Source organism: Heptranchias perlo, chromosome 12 (genome assembly GCF_035084215.1).
Source record: "Heptranchias perlo isolate sHepPer1 chromosome 12, sHepPer1.hap1, whole genome shotgun sequence".
Taxonomy (NCBI): domain Eukaryota; kingdom Metazoa; phylum Chordata; class Chondrichthyes; order Hexanchiformes; family Hexanchidae; genus Heptranchias; species Heptranchias perlo.
In genome coordinates, this window is record NC_090336.1 from 59268906 (window position 1) to 59286187 (window position 17282).

Consider the following 17282-nt stretch of genomic DNA (forward strand, 5'->3'; position numbering starts at 1 on the left):
CTCCCTATAAGTCAAACCATCAAGTCCCGGTAGCATCCTAGTAAATCTTTTCTGCGCTCTTTCTAGTTTAATAATATCCTTTCTATAATAGGGTGACCAGAACTGTACACAGTATTCCAAGTGTGGCCTAACTAATGTCTTGTACAACTTCAATAAGACATCCCAACTCCTGTATTCAATGTTCTGACCAATGAAACCAAGCATGCCGAATGCCTTCTTCACCACCCTATCCACCTGTGACTCCACTTTCAAGGAGCTATGAACCTGTACTCCTAGATCTCTTTGTTCTATAACTCTCCCCAACGCCCTACCATTAACGGAGTAGGTCCTGGCCCCATTCGATCTACCAATATGCATCACCTCACATTTATCTAAATTAAACTCCATCTGCCATTCATCGGCCCACTGGCTCAATTTACCAAGATCCCGTTGCAATCCTAGATAACCTTCTTCACTGTCCACAATGCCACCAATCTTGGTGTCATCTGCAAACTTACTAACCATGCCTCCTAAATTCTCATCCAAATCATTAATATAAATAACAAATAACAGCGGACCCAGCACCGATCCCTGAGGCACACCGCTGGTCCGAGGCCTCCAGTTTGAAAAACAACCCTCTACAACCACCCTCTGTCTTCTGTCGTCAATCCAATTTTGTATCTATCTCAGCCTTGAATATACTCAACGACTCAGCATCCATAGTCCTCTGGGGTAGAGAATTCCAAAGATTCACAACCCTCTGGGTGAAGAAATTTCTCCTCATCTCAATCTTAAATGGCCGACGCCTTATCCTGCGATTACGCCCTCTAGTTCTAGACTCTCCAGCCAGGGGAAAACAGCCTCTCAGCTTCTACCCTGTCAAGCCCCCTCAGAATCTTATATGTTTCAATGAGATCACCTCTCATTCTTCTAAACTCCAGAGAGTATAGGCCCATTCTACTCAACCTCTCCTCATAGGACAACCCTCTCATTCCAGGAATTAATCTAGTGAACCTTCGTTGCACCGCCTCTAAGGCAAGTATATCCTTCAGGATAAGGAGACCAAAACTGTACTGTATGTCATTCAAAGACTTCTGCTAACATTGTCTAGGCTATACTCATTTAAAAAGCAGTGAGCTCTCTCCTGTACTTTCAAACAGTTACACTGTGGTGAATGTATTAGCGAGTTTGCCAAGTGTTAGGCTTGGATCAAGGTATTAAACAAATTTAAAATGTCTACTGATCAGATTTGTATTCCAGCTCAGTCACGCTGCAGCCAAATCTACATTAAAAGCCAACAAAATCTAAATGGTTAGTCTGAAAGAAGTGACTGCTGCTGTCTCAAGCAAGGGAAACATGAATAACAGGGCAGTTAATACTTGGATCAGAATTATAGACAAATGTTGTGCCTTGCAAGGGACTCTATAGAATGGGGTTAGGGAGAGTCACTTAATACATCGAGGATTCCATACCTGGATTAATTGTATTGAATTTCACACATTCAGTCCTCTATACTAGGTCTTAATTCCATTCCCAATTCAAAGAAAATAGTCTCTCCTCCCAGGAAATGAACACTATCATCTTACTATTCACACTGCAACACAAAACACATTTTCATTTTAAATCATTTCTTCAGTCTCAGTCTCTCTAATGTCTTCCCCCCTCTCTCTCTCTTGGCCCGCCAGCTTCATTCAATACTCTGTCCCCAAATCCTTTACCCTCTGGGGACTTCTCCCCATTGTCCTGGCCAACATTTATCCCTCAACCAACACCTAGAAAGCAGATAATCTAGTCATTATCTCATTGCTGTTTGTGGGACCTTGCTGTGCACAAATTGGCTGCTGCATTTCCTACATTACAACAGTGACTACTCTTCAAAAGTACTTCATTGGCTGTAAAGTTGTGAAAGGCGCTATATAAATGCAAGTCTTTCTTTCTTTCTCTGCTCTCATAACCAGACACTGTTCTCCCTAAGAACAGTGTCTCTGCTCAGTTCTCTACTACTCAACCTCTTGCACTGTGTACCCTCCCTTCCATCCCTCTTGTTCATTGCTGCCTACCGATTCCTGACCAAACTCCAGCCCTTGCTTTGCCACTTGTCTGCCTACCTGATTTCACTTCCATCGACAGCAAATACATGATACTTGAGCAAAATGCACAGTACTCCTCCTATAGCCTGTGTGACAATGCAACCTGCTCGCACCCATATGAGCTTAAAATGAGCCCTGCGTTAGAAAATTCAATGATTTGCAACCTGCCAATTTAGCAGTATTTGAGGTATAAATCTATAGGTGACTTTAGAACTAGGGTTTAACTGTGATATGAGGCTTAACTCATTGTACGTGTGACAATTTGAACTATTCACCCCAACATGCACCAAACCACAAGTTTTATCCGCTGCATAAATCACCCTCCCCCTCTCCTCTCCGTTTCACTGGGACTGCATAAACCTCCTCTATACTTTGGACCTAAGGCGATTGGTCATAATAAAGAAAATGTTCTTTTGTTTACCATTCATGGAATTGCAACATAAGGAGGTGCCAGTGTTGCCTCATTGTTATTTGAAAAGAATGTCCTTAGCGATAAGATATTAATGCTCCTATCAGCCAGCATGGATTAATCAACCCACTGGTTTTAAATATTAAATAAAGTGTAATAGATGCATAAAGATCCATCAACCACTACATTTGTTTTTAAACTTTCTGCTGAACAAACCGGGTAGTTTTGGAGGGATAAAGGGGAAAAGGAATGGTTTTTCAGTGCTTTACAGATATTTATCAAATGAATTCTGAACAGAGAATGGCAAAACGCAAAAGTTGATCAAGTAAATAAGCTAAAGGTTCCATCTGGTAGTCAGCTTCTGATGAGATGTGGCATGTACAGACAATTACTAAAGGTTAATAGCACAGGAATAGCTTGTTAAGTCAAAGAAGGTTTGTGTGGAGAGAATGGGATGTGAGCAAAAGCTACCGCTCACCAATGCAAGGTTTCTGATTTACAAGCAGGCTCAATATCATCATGATTTAGTTCTTAAGATTCCTGTTGGTTTGCTTGGGAATTTTTGTTGCTTTATTTTAAGCATCTTTTAGTTTGATTGGACCACGTGTTTGTTTATTATATTAGAGGTAATTTAAGGTAATTGGCAAAAGAACCGGGGGCGGGGGGGGGCGCAGGGGGAGGGAAGATGAGAATTTTTTTTTACACAGCGAGTTGTTCTGATCTGGAATGCGCTGCCTGAAAGGGCGGTGGAAGCAGACTCAATAATAACTTTCAAAAGGGAATTGAATAAATACCTGAAGGTGAAAAATTTGCAGGGCTATGGGGAAAGGGCAGGGGGAGTGGGACTAATTGGATAGCTCTTTCAAAGAGCCAGCACAGGCAGGATGGGCCGAATGGCCTCCTTCTGTGCTATATCATTCCGTCATTCTAGATGCCCTTAAAGGGGCACTTGTGGTGCTGACTCATGTCAGGTGACACTGGGGCAACTCAGAGCCACCCCTATTGGTCCAATAAAATAGGCCCACTATTAGCAGCCCCTATGGCAGAAGCAATGGGGGAGGTGGTGGGGGGAGGGGGAGGATAGGAAGGGAACATATTCTCAATAAGTGGTCATGGTGTAGTCTGAACCCATTGTTAGCATCTCCCAAATGGGTGGAGCCAATAACTGAATTATGGCAATTTAATCTTAGCACAATTTTAATGTTTTAATGCTCTTTTAAAAAATGTGTTTGATTTTATGCGCTGCAAACTACAGTTCAAAGTTCTCAGGGAGGGAGAGAGAAAAAGTATTTGCAGGTGATCTATATATTTATTGAAAGAGAGACTTTGCCGACTTTACCTTGCTCTTTCAAAGTGCCGGCACAGGCATGATGGGCCAAATGGCCTCCTTCTGTGCTGTAAGATTCTATGACTCTATTCAGATTCAGAAGCAGTGAAGAGACTTCAGTACTTACGAAAACAACGATTTCCTTCATGTGCTCAAACTCCTCTGGGTGAAGAAAAGCAGTGAACTCTTCCCTGGTGGCCACCATGTCTCCATCAAGATCTGCGGCTTTGAATCTCCGCTCGTCTCGAGGCAGCATCTTCTTAAAGCTGAGCTGATCTGCTGCATCTTGAAACTCTTCAGGGTTTTCTGTGTTTCACAAAAGGCCAGGTTCTAAGTTAATGAATTGTTGCAAACCAGGCCAACTGAGAAGTGTTCCAGATCATGTTGATATATCGCACTGTATCAACTGCCATAAAGCTTCCAATGACATTGAAGATCAGAGGCACATTGACAATTGCAATACATCAAATATTTGAGGTACATCCCCACAGTTATATTGGAACTCAGTGCTACACAAAGCAGGAGCTGAGTGATTTATATATTAGAATCTTATTGCAGCTGCCCCTTAATGCAGTTCAAATCTTTTTCATTTCATTTGAATATGGGGACGAGTTTCCGCTTGTTTACGCCAGTAATATCAGCGTACTGCAGGCAGAATCAGCCAAACCAGCGTAAAAGATCAGGGGAATTTTAAATGTAACTGAGTTACACCCAAAAACACTTACGTTCATGTTTTCCGCGATCTTTTACGCTGGTTTATGATTCAATTTGCCCGGATCAGGCCCCACCCATAAAACAGGTCACACCCCCAGCGCGACATTGCGAGATTTCGCCCATAGCGCTAGTTCGGTAAGGTTCTCCAAATTACAATCATTTTCTTAGGCACACAGGCACGTTTTAAAAGTTTTTTCATACCAAAAAATATTTAATTTACTAAGAAACTGACTAGTGTCCACCATGACACTAGGAAACGGTTCAGTAGTTTTTTTTAAAGTCATTTTCAGTGATTTAAAATCAGATTACTCACAGGTGGAGGACTGGACACTTCTCTTAAAAATGCTTATTTTTTGTGACAAACCCATTTTCAGTTGTATTAATAAAACTGCACCAGGTTACCATTGTTAAATACATCAAGGAATACTTTTTAAGAAAACAAAAGCAACGATTACGTTCTAATACGCTGCCCGATTGCGCTGGTTCATGGAAGATTTTACATTTGTGATTATGAAAATGAATTTTATCGGAAACTTGAATTGTAACCTAACCAGCTCAATTTCAAGCACATTTTCCCGATTGTGCCCAAAGTGGAAACTTATATATATATATATATATAAATAATAATTTAATAAAAGTAAGGGTCATATTTTGTTTATTTATTGAGAGTCCATATGAAGTTCTTATTTATCTTTACAGCCGCCAATCAACCAAGTGGGTGTGGCTAAATCGAAAGGCTTTGATCAGACAGCAGAGTGCGGTGACAGCTACATCCACATTATTGACTGGAGACTATAAAAGTAAACAAACTTCTCATTATACCTCTTTAATTATCGGAAATTGGAGGCTGTGGTTTGCAAATTTGGTAAGAGAGTGTCAAATCCACGACCCACTAACGAAGCATTGTGATGATTGGCTTCAAATAAGGAAAGGAAAAAAGACCATCATAAACCCCAACCCACACCATTGTTACGTCGGTTACAAAGTTTATGGATACATTAAACACAAAGTGAAATCAAAATGTACCAGGGAGTGGAATATCGTTTGCCCACTGCACAAAGTATTCCGAAAAGAGGCCGTTAGCAACGCACAGATCTTCTGCCCAGATCCCACACCAATGCAAATGAAAATAGGCTGGTTTCTAGAACAGGTGATCAATCGCAACTCGTTGAAAATCTACCCCTTGTGACACTTGACGTGTGATGGGCAGGGAAGGCCCACCAGGAGGGTAATTTTGACTTTGTGCGACAGTGTAAATCAGGTCAGCAGCTTGTTTTACATTGCTCCCGATTTTTCTTTCCATTTGAAGTCAACGGAAATAAAAATCGGAGGATGTAAAACGGGTTGTCCATTCACGATCACCCGGTTTACACTATTGCACAAAGTCAAAATTAACCCCCCAGACATACCAAACTATTCCTATCAAAAGTCAAATCTGTACCCCTTCACATTTTTGCATTTCAGGTTAATGAAATCATATTTTCTTTTAACAAAAAAAACCTGTATGTAGTTTTTGTTCCTGTAGGTGGTCAGAAAAAGTTCTCTATTGAGGTCAACCAAAATATAATTTGGGGGTCTAGGATACAAAGAGGTTTTCTGACTGTAATATAAAACTACATTACAGTCAGCAATGTGTTACAACATTTCTTGCTAAATGTTTTATGCAGCAGATGACCTGAATTTGTTGGTACTTTGGAAAGAATGACAAGCAGAAATATATATAAATGAATTCTTGATATTCGGGGATAATGTATTTTTTTCTACCCCCTTATTAGTGAATAGAACTGCGTGAACGGAGTGACAGAATGTGCATTAGAGGGCAGGGAGGCATGACTTGAAGTAACGCTCAATGCTTCTCTCGGCAGCAGAGGAACTCCCACTGGTGAGGGTTTTCTGAAGGAGCGTCAGAAATAGTGTTGGGACATCGCCATGCCCAGTGCAAGGCTGACTGAGGCCAGCGACAGCTTCCTCTGACTTGCTGTGACCTTAACCTCTGGGCCAGGGATGGTCAAATAATTCAGGTGCCAAGAGATAAAATGTAGTTAACTGGTGTTAATAACGGGACCGTTGTTCGCAAATTGGACGCAGCTTTTTGGTGACTGGTTTCCTCGACGCTGCCATTGAAATATTTAAGCTGTCCCGTTTAATCACTTTGTACGATACTATTTGTTCAAAACCACACCGAGATCAACTGTTATATCATGGACTGTGAGAATATCGGTGGTGTATTGTAAAATTAAAACCAGGAAGCAACTGATAGATCGTTGAAATAATATCATGAACTGTAGGTTTTTAATATAGCAATCTGAAAAATAATCACAGGGTGAAGCAGGTTAATATTAACTCAAATTAAACGTATATCCGGTGGCTGGTTCTTTCTTTAAGTTGCCCTACACTTAAAGAACACTGAAAAACCATTAAAATACCATATAAATACTTAAGAAAAATCAGAATATCCGTCAAAAAACCAAATAAAAATAAATTACGCTCAAACTCAGAACAACAGGGTACAACAGACATTATAGACACTTAAGAACATAAAAAGACAGGAAGAGAAAAGGCCACTCAGCCCATTAAAGTTAGTTCCTCTACTGCTCCAACTATCCCAGCTTAACCTCCAGCTATGTTTGGGACATCCCTAATGTTTGTCTTTACTACTTTGCCCTGGGTCTTATGTTGAAGCAATATTCCAGGTGCACCTTTGTTTTTATTCATTCTCGGGATGTGGGCATCTCTGGCAAGACCAGCATTTATTGTCCATCCCTAATTGCCCTTGAGAAGGTGGTGGTGAGCCGCCTTCTTGAACCGCTGCAGTCCGTGTGGTGATGGTTCTCCCACAGTGCTGTTAGGAAGGGAGTTCCAGGATTTTGACCCAGCGATGATGAAGGAACGGCGATATATTTCCAAGTCAGGATGGTGTGTGACTTGGAGGGGAACGTGCAGGTGGTGTTGTTCCCATGTACCTACTGCTCTTGTCCTTCTAGGTGATAGAGGTCGCGGGTTTGGGAGGTTCTGTCGAAGAAGCGTTGGTGAGTAACTGCAGTGCATTTTGTAGATGGTACCTACTGCAGCCACGCCGGTGGTGAAGGGAGTGAATGTTTAAGCCGGTGGATGTGCTGCCGATCAAGCCGGCTGCTTTGTCCATTTGCAGCATTTAATATTTTGTATTCTGTGATGCAGCCCCACTGTAACTGTCTCTGTCGAGCTCGAGCTTCTCTAACTAATGTCCTTTAGCGATGAGCGGCGGCAAAGATCGAGACCAGAGCGGGGATAAAAACAGCGCGGAGAGAGAGAGAGTCCAGTCGGTGAGCGGCGGGAGAGAGCGAGACCAGAGCGGGGATAAAAACAGCGCGGAGAGAGCGAGAGTTCAGTCGGTGAGCGGCGGGAGAGAGCGAGACCAGAGCGGGGATAAAAACAGCGCGGAGAGAGCAAGAGTTCAGTCGGTGAGCGGCGGGAGAGAGCGAGACCAGAGCGGGGATAAAAACAGCGCGGAGAGAGCGAGAGTTCAGTCGGTGAGCGGCGGGAGAGAGCGAGACCAGAGCGGGGATAAAAACAGCGCGGAGAGAGCGAGAGTTCAGTCGGTGAGCGGCGGCAAAGATCGAGACCAGAGCGGGGATAAAAAACAGCGTGGAGAGAGCGAGAGTTCAGTCGGTGAGCGGCGGCAAAGATCGAGACCAGAGCGGGGATAAAAACAGCGCGGAGAGAGCGAGAGTTCAGTCGGTGAGCGGCGACAAAGATCGAGACCAGAGCGGGGATAAAAACAGCGCGGAGAGAGCGAGAGTTCAGTCGGTGAGCGGCGACAAAGATCGAGACCAGAGCGGGGATAAAAACAGCGCGGAGAGAGCGAGAGTTCAGTCGGTGAGCGGCGGGAGAGAGCGAGACCAGAGCTTACTCTGAGAGCGAGACTCTGAGACCAGCGGCAGTTCGGGGTGACGTCACCAGTCAGAAAGTGACGCGGCACAGGGGAGGCAGCTGATTGGTGAGTAGGTTCAGGTGAGTATTTCTACCATTTTACTGTAAGTAATAAGAAAGGGAAGATCTGCAGGTTTTATAGCAGATAGTGTTTTTTTTTAGTGAACCTAGGTCCCTAGTATAGTTAACATTTTCTAATTTCAACGTAATTTAAAAGGGGTAACTCAGCTAAGGCAAGTCATGGCAGCAGACCTCACACCCGTGATATGCTCCTCCTGCAAGATGTGGGAAGTCATGGACACTACCAGTGTCCCTGCCGACCATGTGTGCAGGAAGTGTGTCCACCTGCAGCTACTGACCGATCGTATCTCGGAGCTGGAGCTGCGGGTGGACTCACTGTGGAGCATCCGCGATGCAGAGAAACTCGTGGATAGCACGTTTAGCGAGTTGGTCACACCGCAGGTAAAGGGTATACAGGCAGGAAGTGAATGGGTGACCACCAGGGAGAGTAAGAGGTGCAGGCAGGTAGTGCAGGGGTCCCCTGTGGCCATCCCCCTCTCAAACAGATATGCCACTTTGGATGCTGTTGTGGGGGATGACTTATCAGGGGAAGGCAGCAGCAGCCAACTTCCTGGCACCACGGGTAGCTCTGCTGCACAGGCTGGGAGGAAAAAGAGTGAAAGAGCTATAGTGATAGGGGACTCAATTGTAAGGGGAATAGACAGGCGTTTCTGCGGCCGCAACCGAGACTCCAGGATGGTGTGTTGCCTCCCTGGTGCAAGGATCAAGGACGTCTCGGAGCGGTTACAGAACATTTTGGAGGGGGAGGGCGAACAGCCAGCTGTCGTGGTGCACATAGGCACCAACGATATAGGTAAAAAAAGGGATGAGGTCCTAAAAGCAGAATATAGGGAGTTAGGAGGTAAATTAAAAAATAGGACCTCAAAGGTAGTAATCTCGGGATTGCTGCCAGTGCCACGTGCTAGTCAGAGTAGAAATAGGAGGATATTTCAAATGAATACGTGGCTAGAGGAATGGTGCAAGGGGGAGGGATTCAAATTCCTGGGACACTGGAAACGGTTCTGGGGGAGGTGGGACCAGTACAAACCGGATGGTCTGCACCTGGGCAGGGCCGGGACCGCTGTCCTAGGAGGAGTGTTTGCTAGTGCTGTTGGGGAGGGTTTAAACTAAAGTGGCAGGGGGTTGGGAACCTGAGCAGGGAGAGAGAGGAAAGCGTAACAGGAAGGGACAGAAGGTATGGAGTAATAGGTAAAGTGTTAAAAAAGGAAAAAGCAGGAACTAAGCGTCACAAAACAGATTTGAAAGTTCTTTATCTGAATGCACGTAGCATTCGTAACAAAATGGACGAGTTAACGGCACAAATAACTACGTATGGGTATGATCTTGTGGCCATTACAGAAACATGGCTGCTGGGTGACAACGACTGGGAATTAAATATGCCAGGATATTTAACAATCAGGAAGGACAGGCAGGAAGGAAGGGGAGGTGGGGTGGCTATGTTAATAAAGGAAGGAATCACTGTAATACAGAGAAATTATATTGGGACAAAGCATCAAGATAATGAAACAGTTTGGGTGGAGATAAGGAATAATAAGGGGAAAAAAACATTAGTGGGCGTAGTATATAGGCCTCCTAATAGTTGCAACTCTGCTGGAAGAAGTATTAATCAGGAAATAGTCGGGGCATGTAATAAGGGAACAGCTATAATTATGGGGGATTTTAATTATCATATTAACTGGACAAATCAAATTGGGCAGAGCAGCCTTGAGGACGAGTTCATTGAGTGCATCAGGGATGGATTTCTTGAGCAGTATGTAACTGATCCTACTAGGGGGCAGGCAACCTTGGACCTGGTCCTGTGTAATGAGTCAGGATTAATTAATAATGTCCTAGTTAAGGATCCCCTTGGAACGAGCGACCACAACATGGTTGAATTCCATATCCAATTGGAGGGTGAGAAGGTTGATTCTCAAACAAGCGTACTGAGCTTGAATAAAGGAGACTATGATGGTATGAGAGCGGAATTGATTAAAGTGGACTGGGAAAATAGATTAAAGGGTAAGACGGTACATGAGCAGTGGTGTTCATTTAGGGAGTTATTTTACAACTTTCAAAATAAATATATTCCACTGAGGAAAAAAGGGTGTAAAAGAAATGACAGCCATCCGTGGCTAAGTAAAGAAATCAAGGATAGTATCCGACTAAAAACAAGGACATATAAGGTAGCCAAACTTAGTGGGAGGATAGAAGATTGGGAATTCTTCAAAAGACAGCAAAAAGTAACGAAAGGATTGATTAAGAAAGGGAAGTTAGATTATGAAAAGAAATTAGCAAAAAATATAAAAACAGATAGCAAGAGTTTCTATAGTTATATAAAAAGAAAAAGGGTGGCTAAGGCAAACGTAGGTCCCTTAGAGGATGAGACCGGGGAATTAATGGTGGGAAACATGGAGATGGCAAAAATGCTGAACAAATATTTTGTTTCAGTCTTTACAGTAGAGGACACTAAGAATATCCCAACACTGGACAAACAGGGGACTCTACGGGGGGAGGAGCTAAATACGATTAAAATCACTCAGGAGATGGTACTCAGTAAAATAATGGGACTCAAAGCGGATAAATCCCCTGGACCTGATGGCTTCCATCCTAGGGTCTTGAGGGAAGTGGCAGTAGGGATTGTGGATGCTTTGGTGATAGTTTTCCAAAATTCCCTGGACTCAGGAGAGGTCCCGGCAGATTGGAAAACTGCTAATGTAACACCGTTATTTAAAAAGGGTAGTAGGCAGAAGGCTGGAAATTATAGGCCAGTTAGCTTAACATCTGTGGTGGGTAAAATTTTGGAGTCTATTATTAAGGAGACAGTAACGGAACATTTAGATAAGCATAATTTAATAGGACAAAGTCAGCATGGCTTTATGAAGGGGAAGTCATGTCTGACAAATTTGCTTGAGTTCTTTGAGGATATAACGTACAGGGTGGATAAAGGGGAACCAGTGGACATAGTGTATTTAGACTTCCAGAAGGCATTCGACAAGGTGCCACATGAAAGATTATTACTTAAGATAAAAAATCACGGGATTGGGGGTAACATTCTGGCATGGGTGGAGGATTGGTTATCGAACAGGAAGCAGAGAGTTGGGATAAATGATTCATTTTCAGACTGGCAACCAGTAACCAGTGGTGTTCCACAGGGGTCGGTGCTGGGTCCCCAACTCTTTACAATCTATATTAACGATTTGGAGGAGGGGACCGAGTGCAACATATCAAAATTTGCAGATGATACAAAGATGAGAGGGAAAGTAGAGAGTGAGGAGGACATAAAAAACCTGCAGGGGGATATAGACAGGCTGGGTGAGTGGGCGGAGATTTGGCAGATGCAATATAATATTGGAAAATGTGAGGTTATGCACTTTGGCAGGAAAAATCAGAGAGCAAGTTATTTTCTGAATGGCGAGAGACTGGAAAGTACTGCAGTACAAAGGGATCTGGGGGTCCTAGTGCAAGAAAATCAAAAAGTTGGTATGCAGGTGCAGCAGGTGATCAAGAAAGCCAACGGAATGTTGGCTTTTATTGCTAGGGGGATAGAATATAAAAACAGGGAGGTATTGCTGCAGTTATATAGGGTATTGGTGAGACCGCACCTGGAATACTGCATACAGTTTTGGTCTCCATACTTAAGAAAAGACATACTTGCTCTCGAGGCAGTACAAAGAAGGTTCACTCGGTTAATCCCGGGGATGAGGGGGCGGACATATGAGGAGAGGTTGAGTAGATTGGGACTCTACTCATTGGAGTTCAGAAGAATGAGAGGCGATCTTATTGAAACATATAAGATTGTGAAGGGGCTTGATCGGGTGGATGCAGTAAGGATGTTCCCAAAGATGGGTGAAACTAGAACTAGGGGGCATAATCTTAGAATAAGGGGCTGCTCTTTCAAAACTGAGATGAGGAGAAACTTCTTCACTCAGAGGGTGGTAGGTCTGTGGAATTTGCTGCCCCATGAAGCTGTGGAAGCTACATCATTAGATAAATTTAAAACAGAAATAGACAGTTTCCTAGAAGTAAAGGGAATCAGGGGTTATGGGGAGCGGGCAGGAAATTGGACATGAAGCTGAGTTCGGATCGGTCAATGCCCTGTGGGTGGCGGAGAGGGCCCAGGGGCTGTGTGGCCGGGTCCTGCTCCTACTTCTTGTGTTCTTTAGATTTGTGGTTGGGATCAGATCAGCCATGATCTTATTGAATGGCGGAGCAGGCTCGAGGGGCCGATTGGCCTACTCCTGCTCCAATTTCTTATGTTCTTATGTTCTTATGAAACCTGCCGTCCTTACCCGGTCTGGCCTATATGTGACTCCAGATCCACAGCAATGTGGTTGATTCTTAATTGCCCTCTGAAATGGCCTAGCAAACCACTCTCGCTAAAAAAAGTCATAATAAGAATATAACCGGACGGACCACCCGGCATCGGACCACTAGGCACCGGACACGACAAAGGCAAACCAAGCCCAGTCGACCCTGCAAAGTCCTCCTCACTAACATCTGGGGACTTGTGCCAAAATTGGGAGAGCTGTCCCACAGACTAGTCAAGCAACAGCCTGACATAGCCATACTCACAGAATCATACCTTTCAGCCAACGTCCCAGACTCTTCCATCACCATCCCTGGTTATGTCCTGTCCCACCGGCAGGACAGACTGACCAAAGGTGGCGGTACAGTGATATACAGTCAGGAGGGAGTGGCCCTGGGAGTCCCCAACACGGACTCTGGACCCCATGAAATCTCATGGCATCAGGTCAAAAATGGGCAAGGGAACCTCCTGCTGATTACCACCTACTGCCCTCCGTCAGCTGATGAATCAGTCCTCCTCCATGTTGAACATCACTTAGAGGAAGCATTGAGGGTAGCAAGGGCACAGAATATACTCTGGGTGGGGGACTTCAATGTCCATCATCAAGAGTGGCTCAGTAGCACCATTACTGACCGAGCTGGCCGAGTCCTGAAGGACATGGCTGCCAGACTGGGCCTGCGGCAGGTGGTGAGCAAACCAACACGAGGGAAAAACTTACTTGACCTCGTCCTCACCAATCTACCTGTCGCAAATGCATCTGTCCATGACAGTATTAGTAGGAGTGACCACCGCACAGTCCTCGTGGAGACGAAGTCCCGTCTTTGCACTGAGGATACCATCCAACGTGTTGTGTGGCACTACCACCGTGCTAAATGGGCTAGATTCAGAACAGATCTAGCAGCTCAAAACTGGGCATCCATGAGGCGCTGTGGGCCATCAGCAGCAGCAGAATTGTATTCCAGCACAATCTGTAACCTCATGGCCCGGCATATTCCTCACTCTACCATTACCAACAAGCCAGGGGATCAACCCAGGTTCAATGAGGAGTGTAGAAGAGCATGCCAGGAGCAGCACCAGGCGTACCTAAAAATGAGGTGCCAACCTGGTGAAGCTACAACTCAGGACTACATGCATGCTAAACAGCGGAAACAACATGCTATAGACGGAGCAAAGCGATTCCACAACCAACGGATCAGATCAAAGCTCTGCAGAACTGCCACATCCAGTCGTGAATGGTGGTGGACAATAAAACAACTAACAGGAGGAGGAGGCTCTGTAAACATCCCCATCCTCAATGATGGCGGCGTCCAGCACGTGAGTGCAAAAGACAAGGCTGAAGCATTTGCAACCATCTTCAGCCAGAAGTGCCGAGTGGATGATCCATCTCGGCCTCCTCCCGATATCCCCACCATCACAGAAGCCAGTCTTCAGCCAATTCGATTCACTCCATGTGATATCAAGAAACGGCTGAGTGCACTGGATACAGCAAAGGCTATGGGCCCCGACAACATCCCGGCTGTAGTGCTGAAGTCTCGTGCTCCAGAACTCGCTGCGCCTCTAGCCAAGATGTTCCAGTACAGCTACAACACTGGCATCTACCGGACAATGTGGAAAATTGCGCAGGTATGTCCTGTCCACAAAAAGCTGGACAAATCCAATCCGGCCAATTACCGCCCCATCAGTCTACTCTCGATCATCAGCAAAATGATAGAAGGTGTCGTCGACAGTGCTATCAAGTGGCACTTACTCACCAATAACCTGCTCACCGATGCTCAGTTTTTAGTTCCGCCAGGACCACTCGGCTCCAGACCTCATTACATCCTTGGTCCAAACATGGACAAAAGAGCTGAATTTCAGAGGTGAGGTAAGAGTGACATCAAGGCAGCATTTGACCGAGTGTGGCACCAAGGAGCCCTCATAAAATTGAAGTCAATGGGAATCAGGGGGAAAACTCTCCAGTGGCTGGAGTCATACCTAGCATAAAGGAAGGTGGTAGTGGTTGTTGGAGGCCAATCATTTCAGTCCCAGGGCATTGCTGCAGGAGTTCCTCAGGGCAGTGTCCTAGGCCCAACCATCTTCAGCTGCTTCATCAATGACCTTCCCTCCATCATAAAGTCAGAAATGGGGATGTTCGCTGATGCTTGCAGTGTTCAGTTCCATTCGCAACCCCTCAGATAATGAAGCAGTCCGAGCCCGCATCCAGGCTTGGGCTCATAAGTGGCAAGTAACATTCGCACCAGACAAGTGCCAGGCAATGACCATCTCCAACAAGAGAGAGTCTAACCACCTCCCCTGGACATTCAACGGTATTACCATCACCGAATCCCCCCCCCCATCAACATCCTGGGGGTCACCATTGACCAGAAATTTAACTGGACCAGCCACATAAATACTGTGGCTACAAGAGCAGGTCAGAGGCTGGGTATTCTGCGGCGAGTGACTCACCTCCTGACTCCCCAAAGCCTTTCCACCATCTACAAGGCACAAATCGGGAGTGTGATGGAATACTCTCCACTTGCCTGGATGAGTGCAGCTCCAACAACACTCAAGAAGCTCGACACCATCCAGGACAAAGCAGCCCGCTTGATTGGCACCCCATCCACCACCCTAAACATTCACTCCCTTCACCATCGGCACACTGTGGCTGCAGTGTGTACCATCCACAGGATGCACTGCAGCAACTCGCCAAGGCTTCTTCGACAGCACCTCCCAAACCCGCGACCTCTACCACCTAGGAGGACGAGAGCAGCAGGCACATGTGAACAACACCACCTGCACGTTCCCCTCCAAGTCACACACCATCCCGACTTGGAAATATATTGCCATTCCTTCATCGTCGCTGGGTCAAAATCCTGGAACTCCCTTCCTAACAGCAATGTGGGAGAACCGTCACCACACGGACTGCAGTGGTTCAAGAAGGCGGCTCACCACCACCTTCTCAAGGGCAATTAGGGATGGGCAATAAATTCCGGCCTCGCCAGCGACGTCCACATCCCGTGAACGAATAAAAAAAAACTTGCACAGCACAAACATAAAGCAGCATTCTGCCATGCACCCTTGTGACCTGCGGTCTGTGAATCGGATGACTTTGTGTGCAGGACATTTCCAGCATTACCTGAGACCACTAGGCAGTTCAGATCGGTCCTGTCACTTTAAATATAAGCAAACTTCCTGCAAAGTTATGCACAGAGGCAATGAGAATGGGATAGCTGGGAAAACAAAATCTGCGTGCCCTGATCCAATTATCTCCCACAGTAAGCTCATTTCACATGAAGACTACAATTAGTCTTGACTCCTGGGGGTAGATCTTGACTATGTGCGATAGTGAGTCAATGGAAATAAGAATCGGCAGAGCTGTGAAATGGGCTGCTAACTCGCTATCACCTGTTTAACACTATTGCACAAAGTCAAAATCTAATCCCTTGTGAGCAATGTCATGGGAGATCGAGTAATGTTTTTAAAATTATGAGCAGAACTAACTGTAGCGCCACTAATTCAATTATTTCCAAAGCAAGCTACAGGGTTGCTCCTTTAACAAAACAGACCTCTGTTCTGATTTTGTTTTTTCCCAGCACCCCCATTCTCATGCCACTGTGCGTGGAACTGCAATTGGTGAAAAATTCCAGCAGCGCAATCGGTGGTATAACTCCAGTCTGCGCCAGCACTCTGCATACAAAATTGGCCTCACATCAGTACGTGGACAGACTGAAGCCAAAGTGTGACGAGAAAGAAATCATGGGCAATCCATTTCTAAGAAGAAACAGTATTTACTGTGTCCTGTTAAATCCCTGCAAAAAGAATATTCTTGCTAATATAAAAAAATTTAAGTGGCAGGCGGATATTTATATTTCCTAATATAAACCTAGAAATTACTGTTGGTAGTATTAGCAAATGAATGTTTATCAAGAATGGCATTCCTCTGTCCTCTAATCTAACACCAGCATTGCTCATTTATTTCAAAGGAGTTAATATCTCCACTGAAATAGCAGACAGAGGAATATCGTAAGAACGCATTAAGCATTCATCTGCTAATATCGCCAACTGTTACTTTACACACTAATGATTAGGTTTGGGAATGCTATTGCTGTTTCGGTGACTGCTCTGTATTATAACCTCAACACACAGGGGTCTCTATTGATGCTGATTCAGCTCCCAGGTGACATGTTGGTGGTTTGCCCACACTTAGAGCTTGTACAGTGCGCTCACTTTTCCAAGGAACTATCAATCTTGTGAGAGGAAACCACTCATCAAATTTGGTGAATGTGGCATTTCAAGGTGATGGTGGATACACTTAAAGGTACAGGTAAACAAATATGATCAAGTTCCAGCACAGTCATCGCCAAAGCGGACTAACACTCTGAGGAGAAATGAGTCAGATATGAAACTAGCAAAATATGGAGGCATTATTCTTAAACAAATGCATGTACAGCATGTGAACATTAATGACTTACCCATTCTCCAGCATTGAGGATATTATTCTAGTGT

The 17282-nt window shown here is 44.9% G+C and overlaps 1 protein-coding gene across 1 annotated transcript in view; it reads right to left on the bottom strand.

The window, feature by feature from the left end:
* The window catches only part of rcn1 (reticulocalbin 1, EF-hand calcium binding domain), a 46124-nt gene that overhangs the window by 12365 nt on the left and 16477 nt on the right, over positions 1-17282 (bottom strand). The window contains exon 4 of the mRNA XM_067994190.1: positions 3933-4111. Coding sequence (XP_067850291.1) covers positions 3933-4111 — 179 coding nt within the window. The remainder of the gene's footprint in view (positions 1-3932; positions 4112-17282) is intronic.